At 43.2% G+C, this 20785-nt stretch overlaps 1 protein-coding gene across 11 annotated transcripts in view; it reads left to right on the forward strand.

The window, feature by feature from the left end:
• TGFBR3 (transforming growth factor beta receptor 3) overlaps positions 1-20785 on the forward strand; it is a 206494-nt gene that overhangs the window by 149219 nt on the left and 36490 nt on the right. For 8 of the 11 annotated variants that reach the window (XM_060139580.1, XM_060139579.1, XM_060139577.1 and 5 more), the window contains 5 exons: positions 5241-5424; positions 9825-9993; positions 12268-12415; positions 18046-18235; positions 20191-20528. In XM_060139580.1, the coding sequence (XP_059995563.1) occupies positions 5241-5424; positions 9825-9993; positions 12268-12415; positions 18046-18235; positions 20191-20528 (1029 nt within the window). The remainder of the gene's footprint in view (positions 1-5240; positions 5425-9824; positions 9994-12267; positions 12416-18045; positions 18236-20190; positions 20529-20785) is intronic. The other 3 variants (XM_060139581.1, XM_060139584.1, XM_060139585.1) reach the window with 1 other exon arrangement.

Here is a 20785-nt window from a genome sequence, read left to right on the forward strand (position 1 = left end):
CCCTCACCGCTGCCTCCACCCGAGAACTCTTTCCCTGAGGTCCACGTGCCCGGCTCTTTCATCTCTTTCAGGTCTTCACCTGCTCAGTGACTTTCTCAGTTAGACTTGTCCCATCACAACACTTTATAGTGCCCCCTCCTCTTCTCTCAATTTATATCATTCCTTCACACTTATTAACATATATTTTGTTCCTCTGACTTCCTTACTAGACTGTAAGCTTCACAAAACAGGAAATTTTGTCTGTTGCCCTCTCCAGTATATCCCCAGCACCTAGAAAGGTGCCTGACACTCAATAAATATTTGTTGGATGTATGGTTAAAGCATAAATTAATGGTTATGAGATAATAGTAGGGTTCAGCTGATATAAAAGCTGACGTGTTCTTGGGCCTCATGCAGTGTTCACATAGATATAGAAAGATATTTATTGTAAAGAATTGGCTCACGTGATTATGGAGGCTAGCAAGTTCAAATTCTGCAGAGCCAATGTCCCAGTTTGAGTCCAAAGGGCAGCAGGCTGCTATAGAACCAGGAAGAACTGATGCCCAGTTCAAAGGCCGTCAGCAGGAGAATTCTCTCTTACTCAGGGGAAGGGTCAGCTTTTTGTTCTATTTAGGCCTTTGACTGATTGGGTGAGGCCCCTACCCATTAGGAAGGGCAATCTGTTTTAGTCAGTCTACTGATCTAAATGTTAATCTCATCCAAAAACACCCTCACAGAAATACTCACAATAATGTTTGACCAAGTATCTGGTACCCTGTAGCCCAGTCACATTGACACCTAAAACTAACCTTCACAGTACTCTCATCAGACCACACCCAGAACCCTAGGTTTTGTTCTGGGCACCACATCCCAGAGACTATGCTGATGAAACTCTGACAACATTGGTGTCTGGGGAGGAGATGGGGGGAGTTGGGACTGTTGCCCTGAAGAAGTGAAGTCGTGACTGGGGTTGAGTGATGACTTCAAACATTTGAAGGCTTATCTCATGGAAGAAAGAGGAAGGGATTCTTTGGTCTGGAAGGCCTACCTCAAACAAGTGGACGGAGGGCAAATCTTACAGGTAGAAAGTAGGAAGAGAACTCTTCTGCCTTGGGAGCTACCCAGGTCTTCTTTCTGGAAGGGTTCAGGCAGTGGCCAGCTGTAAGCGGGAGTCTGAAGTGTCCTGTGCTGGTCTGCCCTGGGTGCTGCTTCTCTGACCTTGGGTAGGCCTTTAGCTTCTCGGATGTTTCCTCCTCTCTACCGTGGAAATCAGACTAGCCTACCTCACAGGTCATCCTGAGGATCAGGTGGAAATAACAACACCTTGTAAAACTCGTTGGGGGTTGGGGTCAGAGTGAGAGAACTGGTGGTCAGAAGGGGCACCGACTAACCCCTTGTCGCGGCAGAAAATTTCCACTGACCCACAGTCAGGGACGCTTCCCTGCCCCTGGCAGCTTTGCTTTCTTCTCACTGGAATGTGCCTGAGGAGTGGCCGTTGACTCCTTTTCCAAATTCCTCAGCCCTGAGTGTATGATCTGTGCCGCTGCTGGCCCTGGGGGAGACGGACACGCGAAGTGCATGGCACATGGAGGGAGCTTCCCCTTTCGAGGAGTCAGCTACACGGTGGCGTCCCTTTTAATTACTTCAGGATACGTTCCCGAGTTGCTCCCCATTTCTACTCTTATTTACACTGTTCACATTCTTGCCTCTGGAATGCACCAGGGTGATCTATCCCACCTTCCACTCTGAAGAAATGTACTCTCTGCATAACGTATTTATAGCCCAAGTGTTTTATTTGATGGCTGTAACATGAATGAGAAAAAAAGAGCAGAACATCCAGGGATGCTTGCCTAAACATTCAGAACTGTGCTGGCAGTGGGACAAAGGCCTTTGGACTGTTGTGGGTTTTTTCAGTGACAGGCTTAATAAAAACGACTTTTTAGCACAAGTGCTTTTCAGTGAAAAGAAGATTTTACTACAGTGCTTAAGTCAGAAAATCAGATAAACATTGTTTGAAGTTCACTGTTGATGAGTAGCTAAGCTTCAGAGGATTTATGCATAGGTTGGCATGGTTACCGTTGGCAGGTAGTTGGTTCAGGAGCTTTTTCTTATGCAGGTGATGTCAAAACAAAGTCAGGGCTTCCCTGGCGGCGCAGTGGTTGAGAGTCCGCCTGCCGATGCAGGGGACACAGGTTCGTGCCCCGGTCCGGGAAGATCCCACATGCCGCGGAGCGGCTACACCCATGAGCCATGGCCGCTGAGCCTGTGCGTCTGGAGCCTGTGTTCTGCAACAGGAGAGGCCACAACAGTGAGAGGCCTGCGTACCGCAAAAAAAAAACAAACAAAAAAACACAAGTTCAAAGCTAAATGGTCCCCACTGGTTTTGCTTATAACTGGCATTGGGACATGTAGCAAGTGTCATTACTAGGTAGCACTTCATGGTGCCTGATACATAGTAAGTGTACAGTAAATGGTGACTGTTGTCAGTGGTCATAATTTACGCTCAGCTTATTAATGATTAATTCCGGGTTTCCCAAGCCAATACAACCCAGAAAGGTTCTATTATTCTTTATTAAGTACTAAACAGCCCAATTTCTAGGATAGAAAGAGCTGTCAATTTGGGGATCCAATTTGGGGATCCAGTAGATGTTCGAGTGGCAGTAACGTTCGGTCAGTCCAAAGCGTAAACCAGGATTTCTCAGTCATGGCGCTATTGACATTTCAGATAATTCTTTGTTATGGGGGCTGCCCTGTGCACTGTAGGATGTTTAGCAGCATCCCTGACCTCTATTCACTAGATGCCAGTAGCTCCTCCCTCCCAGTTGTGACAATCAAAAACGTTTCCAGGCATTGCCAAATGTTCCCTGGGGGGCAGAATCACCCCTGGTTAAGAACCACTGGTGTAGAGGAAACTGTGAGATGCACGTTGGGCTTTTCAAACTGTGGATCACGCAGTACCCATTAAGGCTAGGCTTCTCAACTGTGGCTGAACATTGGAATCACCCAGGGAGCTTTTTTTTTTTGCGGTACGCGGGCCTCTCACTGCTGTGGCCTCTCCCGTTGTGGAGCACAGGCTCCGGACGCACAGGCTCAGCGGCCATGGCTCACGGGCCCAGCCGCTCTGTGGCATGTGGGATCCTCCCGGACCGGGGCACGAACCCGCGTCCCCTGCATCGGCAGGCGGACTCTCAACCACTGTGCCACCAGGGAAGCCCCCCAGGGAGCTTTAAAAAATCCTGATGCCTGGGTCCCACCCCCAAGTTCTAATCCGGGATATGGCCTGGGCCTCAGGATTTTTAGAAACTCTTCAGATGCTTCTAGGTTTCAGCCAAGAGGGCAACTACAGCATGAGTAGGTGATGGAATCAGTTTGGTGAAGTGCTTCTTTGCTAGCATTTAAAAAGTATATGTATATATAGTTGGAGAGAAAATATTAATGCCTGGCATAATAGTTAGGGTAAGTACTGTTTTGTATGTGTGTGGAGGCTGAAAACATTGCTGGCAAGGGTAGAGCCCTAAGCAGAATCCCTGCCCTCAACCTGCTGTTAGTCTGGCTATAACCACTTCAGAAACTGCTTGCTTTTTGTTAATGATAGTTAATGTGAAAACATTTTTTATTGAGGTATAATTGACATATAGCATGATATTAGTTTCAGGTGTTCAACATAGTCTTCAATATTTGTATATATTGTAAAACGATCACCACAATAAGTCTAGTTAACATCTGTCACCATATGTCCAGAATTTTTTTTCTTGTGGTGAGAACTTTTAAGATCTGTTGTCTTTAGCAACTTTCAAATATGTGATACCGTGTTACTAACTATAGTCACTAAGCTGTACATTACATCCCCATGACTTATTTAGTTTATAAGTTGAAGTTTGTACCTTTTGACCCCTTTGCCCGTTTCACTCACCCCCTACCTCCCACCTCTGGCAACCACCAATCTCTTCGCAGTATCTGTGAATTTGGTTTTTTGTTTTGATTTTAGACTCCACGTATAAATGAGATCATATGGCATTTGGCTTTGTCTGACTTACTTCACTTAGCATAATGCTCTTGAGGTCCATCCATGTTGTTGCAAATGGCAAGATTTTATTCTTTTTTATGGCTGAAAATATTCCATTGTGTATGTATACCACATCTTTATTCATTCATCCATGGGCACTTAGGTTGTTTCCATATCTTGGCTGTTGTAAATAATGCTGCAGGGTGCATATATCTTTTCAAGTTAGTGTTTTCATTTTCTTCAGATAAATACTCAGAAGTGGAATTGCTGGATCGTATGGTAGTTCTGTTGTTAATGTGAAATTTAATACAAAACATTTAGAGTTCTGTGGCTTGGGAATTTTTGAGCCTTTTTGCTCACATTTTGAGGTTCTACCCTGACACTGATAAAATCAGTTATAAATGCTAGCCAATAAAGATGACATGCATATTTTCACCAGCAGCTAAATTTAATTATAGTACAGCAACAAGATGATAATTTTCCCCCTTTGTGTGTGTTAATTATATATACCATGATATGCTAGGTCAGCATTGGTCTAAATACATCCAGCAAAAAATGTGGGACTTGCATCAATCATCCCAAAAGTTTTATGAGGATCAGTCTAACAGCCTCTTGACTTCCTTATCTATGGGAATTTGGGGGTCTTACAAAATAAACTAATACACATTCATCTCACTACGAGGAAGTAGTATACAAAGTGGTAGAAGACAGGCCAGCTCTGCCCATTTTTTATCTCAGTGCTCAGGAGACATTAAACCAAAGGGACTCTTGCTGTGGTGGTGACTCTGATGGCAGAGGCTGCAACTGTGGAAGACTCGGACGTCAAGTTCAGGTGCTAGCAGGCCTTTGGGATCACTTGCACTGATCCAGAAGCCCATTTCAAGCCTATGAAAACACTCACCAAGGCTTCCTGTTTAACTTGAAACTCATTCCTTGAAAGGTTGGCCTTCAATTTAGGTATCTGGAAAATAGTGATAAGTCTCATGATTCCTCACAATGCACTCTCTCATCACAAAGTTCTTTAAAAATTCAAAAGGACATCCTGCCTTGTTTGTAGTTTTGTCTTTACCTGGAAGAAGGTAGGCTTGTGATTGTTTCTTGAATCAGCTGCTGAAAAAAGATGATGTGCCTCTCTAACAAAGGGAAGAGGTTGGATTGACAAATACCCATTAATTGTCTGATTAGTTCTTTCACTAATTATGATTCAGCTCTGAGTGACTGCACCACATTAAATATGCAATTCTGTTTCTTCTAGGTGTCTGAGGGATCTGTGGTCCATTTTTCATCAGGAAACTTCTCCTTGTCAGCAGAAACAGAGGAAAGAAGCTTCCCGCATGGAAATGAGCATCTGTTAAATTGGGCCCGAAAGGAATATGGAGCAGTTACTTCATTCACTGAACTCAAGATAGCAAGAAACATTTATATTAAAGTGGGGGAAGGTAAATTTTATGTGGCATCAATTACTGACTGATTTATGACAGTCAGTTTTTTTCTTTTCTGAGACCAGGTGGTTAGGGCGGGGAATTATAGAATTACAGATTGTTGGAGCTGGCAGGGACCTGAGGGATCACCGGGGCCTACTCACCACCACATCCCCTCCTTCCCTTTTTCCTTCTGAGGAGACAGACCGGTAATGGGGGAGAAGTGGGGAGTAGCCTGGTTGAGAGAGGAGAAGGTTGTTGTGCAGAAATTAGAAGACACCCATGCACAGAAGTCAGAAGAAGTGAGTGGAGGCCGAGAAGCTGAGGTGTGGGAAAGGAGGGAATACCTGATGGAATGCACGAAGAGTTAGCAGGATGGGTCAACAGTTAGAGCTTCCTCCCACTTATAATTCTGTAGACATTTGAAGCCAATGTCAGCTTTATGGCCTCGAGACATCAGTTACGTTTTGGACAATAGCAGAGGAAAAGTGTTTGAAAATATTTTTTAATACTAATGCCTGTTACAAGGACAAATTATTGGAGAAAGGAACTGTTTAGCCTTGATAAGAAATTGCCCATTTTAATTTCCTTGCCTTGCAGAGGGATATAAATATCTGGTGACTCAGCTTTGAAAGCATATTATTTCTTAAATAACTTTTTAATCATTATTTTTAGTTGAGGAGCTCCCGAATAAGTCACTGGAAATAACAACTCTTGTGAATGGGTCCTTGTTACAGTCAGGTGATTGTGTGAAAATGGCATTTCAGGTCCTCAGGGTCCATCTGCTTTCTTTTGAAACCTACAGCAATTGTCACCTCTTCCACAGGCAGCGTGGCAGCACAAGTGAATTATTGAATGCTAGTTCCCAGCCCTTTTTTGGATCTGGGATGTTTAATATAGATGCAGGAAGAGGTGGACACTGAAGTTGAGTGTGTGCTCTGTGCAGAGGCCATATCAGGTGCCTTCACATGCACCCCACTTAACCCTGCCAGTAATCCTAGGAGAAAACCGTTATTTCCACCATTTTGCAGAGGGGTTGGTAGAGGGTTAACCTAACTTGCTCATATCCACATTACTAGCAAGTGACAAAACTAGAACTCAAACTCAGGTTTCCTGACCTTTGAGTCTAATGCTTATTTCCTGATGCTGCATTTTAAGTCTTAGCCAAATAAGCGTAACCTAAACGTGAAAGTAGGTTACCTGGATGGGCAGACTTGTTTAGTTGAGTAGAGGGAGGAAGAGTTTTAGACGAGAACTGGGTTCAAAAAGTTGAAGTTTGTTACTAAACTCTCATGGTATTCAGGCAGCTAAGCATAGAGGTCAAGTCCTATTGGGACAAAACAAAAAGTCTCTTTTAATAAAGGTTCTAAGCCCTGACCAACAGTCTCTATTTCTGAAGCAGAATTCTGGTGCATATTGATTGAATATTGATTACCCCCCTGGCATGTGTTAGAATAAGAATATGTGTTATGGTAACATGTAGAATGTTGGGCTCGTTTCTCTTTCTGGTGCATGTGCTTCTGTGTACAGGAGTGAGGGGTTCCATGACTTCCCCAAGGCTGCACACTGGATCAGGGAAGAACTTTAAGGACCTGGTGTCCCACCCAGTAAAAACTGTTTAACTCCTTGGCGACACCTTTGGAGCCCCTGAAACTTGACTCCAGCCACCAGTTGGGTATAAGTCACTGGCCCATACCATGGAGAGGAGCAGCTGGGAGAGTGAGGGTCCTTGGTTAGGTTGGTGGACCACAGGCGATGTTGTCTATCACCATGGATTGGACTCTGCTGAACAAACCTCATCCACTGGTTTCCCAGAACCTGACCTGTCTCTACCCAACTGAGGCGGGAATCCTAGGCCATGAGCCTCCTCTTGTTCTTTCCCCAGTGGTTCTCAAAGTGTGGTCCCCACCCCAGCAGCATCCTTATCACCTGGGAACTTATAGAAATGCTGGTTCTTGGACCCACCCCAGACCAAGTGAATTGAAAACCCTGGGGTCCAGCCATCTGTGTTTTAGCAAGCACTCTAGGCGATTCTGTTGCTTGCTAACGTTTGAGAACTACTGCTCTAACCTATATGCTTAGAGTGGAAGAACTGAGGGCTTTCGGTTCTTATCCCAGCTGGTCTCATTACCTGTGAGGCTTCAAGCAACACTCTGATTTACCTACCACCGGAGCCTCAGTTTCTATAACGGCAGCATGAGGTGTTTACATTACCTCCCAGGTTCTTAGAGTATATTATTCTAGCTCTCAAAGTGGTTTGTCAATGCTTTCCTAAAATACAAATAAGCATGTGACTTCCCCCCTCCCCCAAACTTGCCAGGTTTCTACCCGGGGATTCCCCTTTGTGGTTTCCTTTCTGCTTGGCAGTTGGTGTAAGTTTTGATGCCAGGCATGCGGAAGGTCATTTGGGGGGAGAAAAAAACCACACACATGCATGCACGCACAACAAAAAGTGATCAGCTTATTCACCTTAGTGACAATGGCAACTGGGACTTAAGCCCTTAACAACATCAACTTTTAAACGATTAAGCCTTTCCTGGTGGTTTTAGAGGGTCACAATGTGGGTGAGTGTTTTGTTATTTGTCTCAAATCTCACACCATTGTTAATTCAGGAAACCTATGCCATGTGCCCACTCTATTATGTGCCAGATGCACCCCAGGCACACCTGTGAACTGGGTATACGGGCCAGAGTCCCAGGAGGGTCCTAGTCTCTTGAGTTCCAGACTGACCCGTCCCGGGCCCATACCTCCACCCTCTGATTCTTGATTAAGTTTCAGCCTTGCCACCCCAATATCATCTTCTGTCCTGTGATCTGGGGGAGGCATCCGCAGGGCTGCAGCTGCAGGGTGTGCGTTCCTCATCTGCTCATCTGGCAAAACCCTCAGCAGATGTGGAGGGGAGGCTGCTCCGGCGGCCTGACTCGGCAGAGCCCTGGCCTCTTCTCTCTGAGGGGGTCTTTAGGGAAGAATACAGAATACAGAGCCAACGCTTTCTTGAAGCGAGCCTCCAAGCAGGGGCCTCGTGAACTCCTCTGGTCCCCTCTGTTCTAGGGGTGGCACTGGGGGTGCCATGGTGCACGGAGCCAGGATGCCACAATGTATGTTGTGAGCTTCAGTAGAGGGGAGGTTGCACAGTTGGGCAGGCAGGGGAGGGCACTGTCAACCCAATCTTGGGAACTCCCGGGCTGATTCCTCACTCCTAAGTGAGACTTGCCTATGAATCTGAACCCTGGCATGCTGTCCATTAAATGAAAAAGGCAGAAGTCTGTTTCATTAGAGTGCCAGGGCTCTGATTAATTACCCCTTCTGAATAAAGCTTGCTACACCTAGAACTTCCTTGACACTGGTCCCAGCTGTCACACTGCCAGCAGTTTCAAGTCCTGTTTAAACATTTAAACCACTAAATGGAAATCCCATCAGCCATGGTGCTGTGTAAGCATCATGTGCCGTTGGGGGAGTATCTTCAGACTGTTAGTAATTGCATCACTTTCCCTGGTGGAGGTGATGAACAGCCCTCAGCACAATCAGATAATGTTTATGAAAGCACCTTATAAACTGTAAAGTGCCATGTAAACATTCGCTGTCTGTGTCAGGATTATGGGAAAGAGTAGAGGTCTGCCCTCACTGTTTCCCTCAAACTGTTACCTTCAGCTTTTAGAGTATTGCTTTGAGGGATAAATATGAAGGAATGATTAATTCTACACCGTGCGCCAGAGAATTAGTTAGGTTGCTGGTTCTTCTATTAATTGAAGTAGCAAATATCCAAAGAGGAGCATGTTTGGGGATAGGATAGGTCATTGGATTCAGTGTTGAGTATGCTGACTAAAATATCTATTGGATTTTTGGGTGGAAGGTGCTTGGTAGGCAGATGACAATGCAGGTCTGCAGCTCAGGAGTCATGATCTAGGTATAAATTGAAGCCGTGGGAGTGATTGAGATCATCTAGGAAGAAAACGAAATAAAAAGAGAGTTGAGGAAGGAACTGAGATTCTTAGTCTTGGTTTATATCAGGATTAACTATGGAGCTTTTCAAAAAGAAAGCGTCCTAGGTCCCACCTAGATCTTCTGAATCAGACTCTCTGGGGTGGGGTCCAAACAGGTGGATTCTGATATGCACCAAAGATTGAGGACCACTGGTGTTTAAAGGATGAGCAGACGAGGAACTAGTGAGAGGCTGAAAGGTAGGTCAGAGGAAATGGGTGAGGACAAAGCAGAATCAAAGAGAACAGGAAAGGAGAGAATTTAGACCAAAAGAGGCCACTAAAGTTGGTCAGTAGGAGGCCACTGGTGACCATAGAGGAAGCATTTCAGGACACAAGCTTGTGATTTCCTGTGTCCTGCACTTGCCCAGTGTCACTGTTATCTTCTCTCCTTTGAGTCTGGTTACCATGTAGTTCAATGTGTTTTTTTACTTTCAGATCAAGTGTTCCCTCCCACGTGCAACATAGGGAAGAATTTTCTCTCCCTCAATTACCTTGCCGGGTACCTTCAGCCCAAAGCTGCAGAAGGGTGTGTGATATCCAGCCAGCCCCGAGATAAGGAAGTACACATCATTGAGCTAATCACCCCCAACTCTAACCCCTACAGGTGAGTGTGAGTGTGAGTGTGTGTGTGTTGTGTGTGTTTTCTGAACTAAGAGATGAAAACAAAGATCTGATATGACTTGATATGATTCTGACTTGAGACAGGGAGAGGCTTAGCCCTCCCTCGTGTGAGGGGGAGGAAGCCACTGATGCTTTGGGTGAGATTCACAGAAGCTTTGAAGAAGGGAGTAAAGGTACCAGTGTCATATTTTATTTTCTGCATCTGTCTCTAGATCCCATATATCCCAGATGAGTTCTGAAGCCTAATTTGAACTTCTTGGTATAGTCGTCCATTGGTGTCTGTGGGAGGTTGGTTTCAGATCTCCCTCGGATACCAAAACCCATAGATGCTCAAATCCTTTATATAAAATGGCATAGTATTTGCATATAACCTATGCACATTCTCCTGTATACTTTAAATCGTCTCTAGATTACTTATCATACCTAATACAATATGTAAATAGTTGTAAATACAATGTAAATAGTTGCCTGCATGTGGCAAATTCAAGTTTTACTTTCTGGAACTTCCTGGAATTTTTTTTTTCCCCAATATTTTCCATCCGTGGTTGGTTGAATCTTCAGATGTGGAACCTGCAGATACAGAGGGTGGACTGTACTAGTTATAGAATAGTCACTCTTACTCCATTATTATCTCCTTTGACTGAGGTTATCCCTGTTAAGAAAATTACAAAATGTGCCTTGTTGACATAATTATTATTTTGACAATATTATGTGGTTTTTTTTAATATTATGTTTTTTAACAGATTCCTGTTTATAGTGTCCTCAGAGCACTTTTGCACTCATAACTGTTTAAATCTGTGTGTGAATGTGTGTGTGTGTGTGTGTGTGTATCAGAGGAGTGGCCCTTCATGGTGACACACCAAAGAGCCATTAGATACCACTTACCTCTCTCTCTCTCACCCCCACCGTCCTGCCCCAGGACTGGAAATTTAACTCTATCAAGAATGATTGTGGAATTTAAGAAAGAAAGAAAGAAAAGGGAGAGTGTAGGCCTTTCTCCCACTTTCACCTGCATTTCATGGGGACTAGTGAGTTAAAATGTAAATTTATATTATAGAAGGATTTCACAGTTAAAATTCTAATGAAACTTTGATTTCAAAAGTGATTAAACTACCAATCGGTTTTGGTAGGGTTGGAAATGGAATTCTGTTCCATGTAAAGAATTTGTGGAAAATTAAAAGGGAATGGGAATAGAAGCGATCTGGCATATGTGCTTAGATATAAGCCTGAGGCTTCATTTGAGTACTGTATATCATTCATTTTACGGTTTACAAGTGTGTAAAACCAAGATGGAAATAAAGACTTTCCCCTAAATCCAGAATGACAGAGATGTTATTGTTTGGTAAAAATTCTCTTTTATACTGGATTCTTAGAAGTTTGGATTGTATTCATTAATTTTCCAGTAATCACTTGGTTGACCATCTGTTTTTTTATTTTAATAACTGTATATCCAGAAGTTTGGGAAAGTAAATGCAGATAGGATTTTGTGACAAATGTTAATGGCTTAAGCACACCTTATATAAGTCAAGAAATTCTCTAGCCTTCTGCCTCTTATTTTATTCTGAAGCTTCCTCACTGCTTTACTGCCTCCCTCTTCCATCCACCCTGTCATCCCACTCACCAAACTGCCGCCCACTACTGCTCTGAAGGATTTTGAGCATATAGCAGTTTAGAATGTTACACATCAAAGGTGCTGGAGGCTGAAAAAGCAGCAGTTCTGCTTCAGAAGTAAACTCTCCGGGTTTGTTCACGTCCATTTCAAACAGTGGCTGCCGCATCATACAGGGAGATCACAGAGAGATCAGCTCTGCTTTGCGTCCACCTGGAGGGGTGGGATAGGGAGGGTGGGAGGGAGACACAAGAGGGAGGGGATATGGGGATCTATGTATACGTATAGCTGATTCACTTTGTTATACAGCAGAAACTAACACACCACTGTAAAGCAATTATACTTCAATGAAGATGTTAAAAACAAAAAAAGTGGCTGCATTAAGTAACCACCTTTTTTTTCTTTTTTCAACAAAGAGAAAAAGTTTAGTGGCTAATTGTCCACAGGCATATTTTTCTATTGTTATGTAAAACCATTTTGTTATGTGTGCACTAACAATCTGTTTTGCACATGTCATTTGCCTGGGATCAACTCCAGCTTTTTAATCAACTGGCCAGACGCTGGAAACATGAAGACTTGGAAGAGGGGAAGATAGTTGCAACTTTCTGGCATTTGGGTCCTAACTCTGCCTTTGTTTTCCATTCACAGTGCTTTCCAGGTGGATATCATAATTGACATAAGACCTTCTCGAAAGGATCCTGAGGTGGTCAAAGATCTCATCCTGATCTTGAAGTGCAAAAAGTCTGTCAACTGGGTGATCAAATCTTTTGATATTAAGGGAAACCTGAAAGTTATCGTAAGTTAGTTAAGCGTTTCTTTGTTTTGATGAATGGTGGTAATTTAAGCTGTGTTTGTATTTTTGTGAGGTTTCTCTCTGTTATTTTTCACTTTATAAAAGAGGCTGCTCCTTGGCTTCTCCTGACACGGGCGGGCGGGGTGGTAGTTAAAAACATGGTCTTTGGGGTCAGTACAGACCCAGATTTAAGTTCAGACTCTGCCATTTACAAACTCTGACCTTGGGCAAGCTCCTTAACCTCTCTGGACCCCACTTGCCTCATTTGTGAAATTCCTGGAATGTATTAGTGTGCTTCCCAGACTTAGTAAGTATAAAATAATGAACACAAGCCTTTCATGGCTGAGAGCCCTGTAGGGGCCTCAGTGTCATGGTCCTAAATTTCAGCTCTCACTTTGGGGTTGGGTACTGAAGGAAGCTGTGGGAAATCAGCTGACTCCAGCCCATTTTTCTTTTTGAGATAAATACTTGGTATTGGCATGTCTTTTTTGCTTGCTTCTAAGGGTGAAACACTGATAAAAGCATTATAGCCATGGAGAGGTTAGTGAGAGGATGCTGGAAAAGCATCCCCCAGCCTGTTTCCTAAGCATTATATTTCATGAAGGAAATATACTTAAGAAGTTTAGCTGGGTGGCATGACAGGCAAACAGTAGCTAGTTTCCTGAAAAGATGAATGTTGAAATTTGGTAAAATAAATCTTTTTCAAGTCTTTAGGGAGATAACTCTTTGACAGAACATTGGAGCAAATTATATTGAAAGTTAAAGAAGAATTGCCCCTCCTCATTTTTAAGAAGATAATCACCTCTTTAGCATCTCTTTCGTGGGCTCAAATTTTTGTGCATTTTCTTTTATAAAAACCGTGGCCAATTCCTCTTTCAGTACCTGCATTGAATCAACTGGAGTGGGTTTTACGTTTTCACTATTTGGGGAGAGGGATACCTTTGGCGTTGGTATTATTCATTCATGGCACCTTCCGTGTGATAATGCAGTGACAGAGCCAACGGTCCCCTGGGCAGCGTCATGTACAAGCATTTGCCAGGGGCATCGGGCAAAGCCATGAGCACACACATCATAATTTTAAAGTAATCATTTCTGGTTCCTGTGGGGTTGTTGTTTTTTTTTTTTTTTAACTTTGAGAGGATCCCAGTGAGCCGTCATGTGTAATGGTGATACATTAATTTGGTATTGAGCACAGAGCCCAGCAGTGATTTTCTGAAGTCAGAGCTGCTTTGATTGTCTTCCCTGGCATGGCCTGAGGGGTGTTGGTGACCAGGGGTGTCTGCGGCCTTTGCTGCCTGGCACACCAACCAAATGTTTTTAATTTCAGAATAACAAAAACAGGAAAGGGAATCATGCTTTGAAAGGCAAAAACATACGGTACATTTTAATTCCCTGCTGGAGTTCTTGTGTAAATGTTCTTTTGGCCCTGACCCTTCAATGGCTCTTTCTCTCCCTGAGTATGTGTGCCTGGTCCATGGCCGTCCTGGAGTTCACTTTGAACATCCCCACTTCTCATATGAATCAGAAAGGCTAGAAATGAGATTGCTCATCCCAGTGCAAGATCTGTTTATATTGCTCTCCTTGGCCGTACTCCTGTTCCAGGCCAATTTTGGACAATGCATGACAACATTGCTAAACAATTAGGTAATGTTTCATGATGTTCTTTTTTATTCTCCCAACCAGTTTCATGCTTTGTGATTTTTTAACTGCTGTCTCAGATGTGAATTCTGACTGTGCTGGGAGGAATAGTTACCTGCTAATAAAAGGCTGCTAATAAAAGGGTGGAGTGGAAAGAATCCTGGCTTTGGGGCCAGAAAGGGCTGGATTCAAATCCCATTTCCAATTGCCATTACTCCCAGTTGATACTGGGCAGTCTCATTAAATTCTGGGTCTGTTTCCTTTCCTGTGAAATGGGTACGATGATAATACTCACCTAGAGAGTTCTTGTGAGGTTTAGCAGAGTCCATTCATTCATTCAACAAGTATTTGTTAAGTGTGTCCTGGGTATTTCATCTAAAGCACTCAGCATACTGCCTGCACATGGTGAGTTCTCAGCTACATGTACTACGTAGCTTCTGTGAGCCTCAGGTTCCCCTTCTCTAGAAAGGAATAGTAATGCCCAGTCCTTATATTTTGGAGGAGAATTAAATAACACATGTAAAGCTCTTAGCACAGTGCCTGCCATAAAAAGGAGGGTTCATCTTCCTTCTATTAACAACTCTTTAAAAGTTTGTCTGTAGGAGCAATTAACAAAGTGAAGACAAGGACAAATGTCCACTAAAAGAATTGTATGGAACTTGATGGGGTAAATTTAAAGAAGAGCATGCAGACATAGAGAACGGATGTGTGGACACCGGGCGGGGGTGGGGTGGGGCGAATTGGGAGATTGGGATTGACGTATGTGCGCTGCCATGTGTGAAACAGATGCTAGTGGGAACCTGCTGTACAGCACAGGGAGCTCAGCTTGGTGCTCTGTGATGACCTATATGGGTGGGATGGGGGGGTGGGAGGGAGGTCCAAGAGGGAGGGGATATATGTATACATGTAGCTGATTCACTTCGTTGTACAGCAGAAACTAACACAACATGGTAAAGCAACTATACCCCAATTAAAAAACCAAACCAAAACAAAACATAGGCGCGCGCGCGTGTGTGTATATGTGTGTCAGGAATGGGACCTGGGTAGAATGCACCCTCCAAAAGACAGGATGGTCCTAAGAGACACAAAGGGTTGTGTGCTGGAGCCAGATGGGACTACTACAAGTGTCCACATTACATCGCCATGCCCAGCTCTGGCTTTTAATTCAGGGCCCTTATGGACCATGCATAATCACATTTTGGAAGAACCTCCAACACATAAAAGAATAGATGGAGATAACTTGTTAGAAATTTCCTGTTGTATTATTTCATATGGCCTCAGGGCTTCAAGTTTGGAAATAGTGAGTTTATTCTTAGAAAAGACATTTTTTAATCCCAGTGGGAATATGCACAACTCTCTGCCTAACCCGTCCCCCAGATGCCCCCTCCCAGACATCAGCAGTTTTGATGCAGGTGTGTTGGGTGGTGGGAGAGAGGGGAAGCCACTCAGACTCTACTTAGCTCATCGGCCTTTGTGAAGATACGAGTGGGAAATGGCGGTGGTATTTGAGACCTCCTTGAATACTCGCATAGGAAGTAGCTATACTGAGGCCTTGAAAAAGCCTGGGGACTCCCAGAAATACAGGATGAGGAATTCACTCATTGCCGGGAACCAACTTGCCTGCCATTGTCCCAAACCTTGCTGCTTTACAAATGCGTAGGTAGATTTCTAGCCTTGTAAGTCACGAGGTGTAATGAGTATGAATTTTACTGACAGCTCCTAGAGTTAATGTGGAAAGGTGTAAACAAGTCATTCCATATTGTTACAAAAAGGATAGGTGGCAGTTATGATGATAGTATTCTGGAAATACAGTATTTTCTCAGCTGTCCAACAACATGAAAGACTAGTGCAGATGAGGCCAAGCGGTATTGTTTAGGCCAATGTTGCAACTCCAGCCAGTCAAAACAACAGGCTACCTTGAAAGGCTGGAAGAAGCTGTGCTGAAGAAAATGCTATTGACTCAGTGAATAAGAAGTTCTAAGAACAAATTGGATCCTTCTTTACTTCATTTTAGTTTCCTTCTTTCCTTCCTTCCTCCCTCTCTCCCTCTCTCCCTTCGTTTCTTCTTTCCCTTTCCCTAAGGAATTTTCTCTGAAGGAGTTTTCTCTGAATCCCAGTAAGAATAGAATAATCCAAACCTGTGAAACTGAGGGATTTTTTGCAAATGGCTACAGAACTTGGTTAAAGCTCTCTGTGGCCCTTGCATGCATCACTGTGACTGGCCAGTCTGGCTGTTTTTCCTCAGATAAGCACTTTGGGTAGTAGAAGAATATACTGGGTGAGATCCTTTAAGCTTTGAATTGAAAATGTGTGTCCTCAGCCAATATCTCACAACCAGAGAGGCCAAGAGAACTTAGAGGCTGTGAATCTTCTATGGTTTTACAGTGGGAAAGGATTAATATTTAGTCATGTTAGGGGCAAACAGAATGGGAAACAAATGGGGAATTTAGGAAAAATGCTGCATGTATGCAGAAGAAAATAATTGGGCATGGAAATTAAAGTGATTTTTATATGGCATGAGATGGCATAATCTGCCTGCTGGAAGGGCCTTCCAGCCCTGTTGGAGCAGTTGTTGAAAATGTGGTGACTTCGCTTTGGGGTGCCCCCTGCAGCATTCAGCTCCCTCACCGTCTGAGAAGATCACTGCTGTAGGATCAGAAGGTGATGTGAAATTTACCTTCCATGTCCTTGTTACTCAGAGTCCTTTTATATCCTTTCCTGGAAAGATTTCTGTCATTCAGTTTTAAGTTTGTAACTGATTACCAAGTGAAAGTTAATTTTAACAGTTACTTGTACTGCCGGATAAAAATATTGGTATTATACACAATGGAATATTACTCAGCCATAAAAAGAAATGAAATTGAGTTATTTGTAGTGAGATGGATGGACCTAGAGTCTGTCATACAGAGTGAAGTAAGTCAGAAAGAGAAAAACAAATACCGTATGCTAACACATATATATGGAATCTAAAAAAGGTTATGAAGAACCTAGGGACAGGACAGGAATAAAGACACAGATGTAGAGAATTGACTTGAGGACACGGGATGGGGGGAAGGGTAAGCTGGGAGGAAGTGAGAGAGTGGCATGGACATATATACACTACCAAATGTAAGATAGATAGCTAGTGAGAAGCAGCCACATAGCACAGGGAGATCAGCTCGGTGTTTTGTGACCCCCTAGAGGGGTGGGATAGGGAGGGTGGGAGGGAGACGCAAGAGGATGGAGATATGGGGATACATGTATAAGTATAGCTGATTCACTTTGTTATAAAGCAGAAACTAACACAACACTGTGAAGCAATTATACTCCAATAAAGATGTTTAAAATATATATGTGTATATATATATATATATATATATGTACTTAGAGGGATGGTAACTTAATTAATATTTTAAACGATAAAATCTGAGCATATTCTGTTAATAGAATTGGCAGATGTATACAATTACAGGCTTCCTAAATTGATCATAAATTATAAATGAAGTATGAACATTGACTGTTTGACCGTGTGGAATTCAGTAGTTTACAAAGGTGGGATAGTCTCCACAGTGAAGTAACTAAGTTGTGCCTTCTTTCATTTAACTCTAGGGTATAGGATTTGGGGAAAATATAACATGTACACCTGTATACTTTATATATAATTTTAAATAAAAATAAGGAAAAGTTTGGTATCATATTTGGTGTGTGTGTTAATAAAATTTAAACATTAGCTCTGTAGTGACATACTAGGTATGCTTATGATAGTTTATCAACCAATGACAAAAATGATTATACCATTTGTATCAACATAAGCAACCCAAATGGTATAACCAGTCAGCATGAGTTTCTTAATCTGCTGTTAACAGATTTTCACATCAGTATTCTCAGCCCAAGGAAAGTAGGGATCAAAAGAGTAAATAGTTCTTTCATACACAATAGAGAATCTATTTGTTTCAGATATTAAGGCACTGTTTAATTTCATACACTCATGAGTGAAATTTTACTATTGTCTTCAGGCTCCTAACAGTATTGGCTTTGGGAAGGAAAGTGAAAGATCCATGATAATGACCAAATCAATAAGAGATGACATTCCTTCAACCCAAGAGAGTCTGGTCAAGTGGGCTTTGGACAATGGCTGTAGTCCAGTAACATCATACACAGTGGCTCCTGTGGCTAATAGATTTCATCTTCGGCTTGAAAACAATGGTAAGTATGATTTTTTTTTTTTTTGTATAAAAAATATCCCCCAAATGAGTTTTCCAATGAGGAACTCTCATTTCAGCTTATATGGTGCTGTTTTTCTGTTGCAAATTTTAATGATTCATTCACTACTTTTCACTATAAAGCTTAAAGTTATATAGAATTGTGCTAGATTATTTTGGGGAAATTATCTTTAATATAGATTTTTTTGTAACAGAGTTGATTGCGTGTTGGAAAACTTAGTTATAGATCACTTTTGCTGTGCTTATATTAAGGATAAATTATCCTGGGTTCTTTTCTCAGAGGTACCTAATGATCACTTTTGGCTGATACACAGAGGGGCTGGGCCTGCAGGAGAGAAGTCTTAGTTCAGGCTGGATCTTATAGGAAAATAGTCATGAGTACTCGTGCTTTCGCATACTCATCCAGAGGGAATGCGGGAGTTATTATCCCACTTTGATGGAGGAGAAAGCAGAGGCTTAACAAGTTCTTAAGGTTCTCCAGAATCTGATCGGTAGTAAGACTTGAAACCCAGGTTTTCTGATCCCCAGACCTCTTGCTTACCACACAGTACCACTACTGAGTGCAGTGCCGGTAGAATGAAGGTTAGGAGTACAGGTTCAAGTCCCAGCCCTGCCATTTGTTCACTGTTTGGAAGTTGCTTAACCTCTGAACCTCAGATTCCTTCTCAGTCATATGAGGGAAACAATAGGCCCACCTCGAAGGGTGGTTGTGAAGGGGTTTTTTAAAATCAAAGTACAAATTAAAAACCTCCAAACCTCTGGCTTCTTTTGGACCCATACACTGTGCCATCCTTTTCAAAAAAATAGTATCTAAGGAGAGCCAACATCCACTGTCATCCTCATTCCCAACTCCCACAGAGATGGATTGACCTCAAGCATACGTCGGTTGGCTTTGGATAGTAGATGTAGAGAATACTGGGAAAATATTTTTTTCTTTAAATTGTTGAAAATATGACGGAATAATGAGTATGGATTGTATGGAAATATGTCTCTCCCTTTGAAGGAATAACTGTGCCTAAGCAGCTTTTTCTTTCTTCCTTTGGGACTAGGTTCTAAAAGGCCAGGGTACCCAGATACGTGTTAGAATTTAGCGCTCAAAAAGGAGATAGCAGGGCTTCCCTGGTGGCGCAGTGGTTGGGAGTCCGCCTGCCGATGCAGGGGACGTGGGTTCGTGCCCCGGTCCAGGAGGATCCCACGTGCCGCGGAGCGGCTGGGCCCGTGAGCCATGGCCGCTGAGCCTGCGCATTCGGAGCCTGTGCTCCGCAACGGGAGAGGCCACAGCGGTGAGAGGCCCGCGTACCGCAAAAAAAAAAAAAAAGGAGGTCGCAAAATCATTTCAAAATACCAATACTGTTTCAAGAAATCTTTAGAGAAACTGTTCTAAAGAATCTCTAGATTCAAGGAAAGTATTTCATTGGCATTTGAATGGAATAATATTGTCCCACATAACTTATTCAAATAGTAGATTTGTATAGCTTGAAGGGCCTTAGAAATCATCTAATCCAGTGGTTCTTAATCTTGGCTCCACATTGGAATCACATGGGGAGCTTTAAAACATAATGATTTAAAGAGAGTTCAGTTTTTAATTGGCCTGGGATGCAGCCTGAGCTTAGGGATTTTCTTTTTTAAGCTCCCACAGTGATTTTAATGTGCAGCCAAAGTTGAGAACCACTGATCTAATCCAACCTCTTAATCTTAAAAATTGGGAAACTGAGGCACAGAGAGGTAGACCACTTACCCAAAGCCATTCAACCAGTTAGAAAGAACATCAGCACTAGAATTCAGGCTTCCAGGCTCCTCATCTCTTTTATACATTGCTTGTTAAGAGTAATTTTACACATGCCCATTCTTTGCTAATTTCTCCTGTTCTTGCCTCTAATGATATGATTGTGGCCTGGCAGCAAACACTGATGATGTTTTGCCTTCTTCTCTTACCAGCAGAGGAGATGAGAGATGAGGAAGTCCATACCATCCCTCCTGAGCTACGGATCCTGCTGGACCCTGGCAACCTGCCTGCCCTGGACAACCCCCGCATCCGGGGAAGGGGAGGCCAAAACGGAGGTTTCCCCTTTCCCTTCCCCGATATCTCCAGGAGAGGCTGGAAGGAAGGGGGAGAAGATGGGATCCCTCGGCCAAAGGACCCTGTCATCCCCAGCATACAACTGTTTCCTGGTCCCAGAGAGGCCGAGGAGGTGCAGGGGAGCATGGATGTTGCCCTGTCAGTCAAATGTGACAATGAAAAGATGACTGTGGCTATAGAAAAGGATTCGTTTCAGGTGGGTGCAGTTTCTTAAAGGAGAGAAGGGAAGGCTACCTCCCTCCCCATCTTGCCTCAGCCTGTGTTGGTTATTTCCAGCTCTTTCACTTTTGAACTCCAGAGATTTGATACTGTTTTCTCAGTTGGATGGGCTCACTTCCCCTTGGCTGTGATTCTCACCCGGTTCCTGTTGTTCTCAGTGAGGGGGGTTCCAGATCCTTGTGTGTCAATATTTTGCTATTGAATTTCCAAGGCCAACAAACACAATTCTGGGGC

The sequence above is a fragment of the Lagenorhynchus albirostris genome, chromosome 2 (genome assembly GCF_949774975.1).
Source record: "Lagenorhynchus albirostris chromosome 2, mLagAlb1.1, whole genome shotgun sequence".
In the NCBI taxonomy this organism is placed as follows: Eukaryota; Metazoa; Chordata; class Mammalia; order Artiodactyla; family Delphinidae; genus Lagenorhynchus; species Lagenorhynchus albirostris.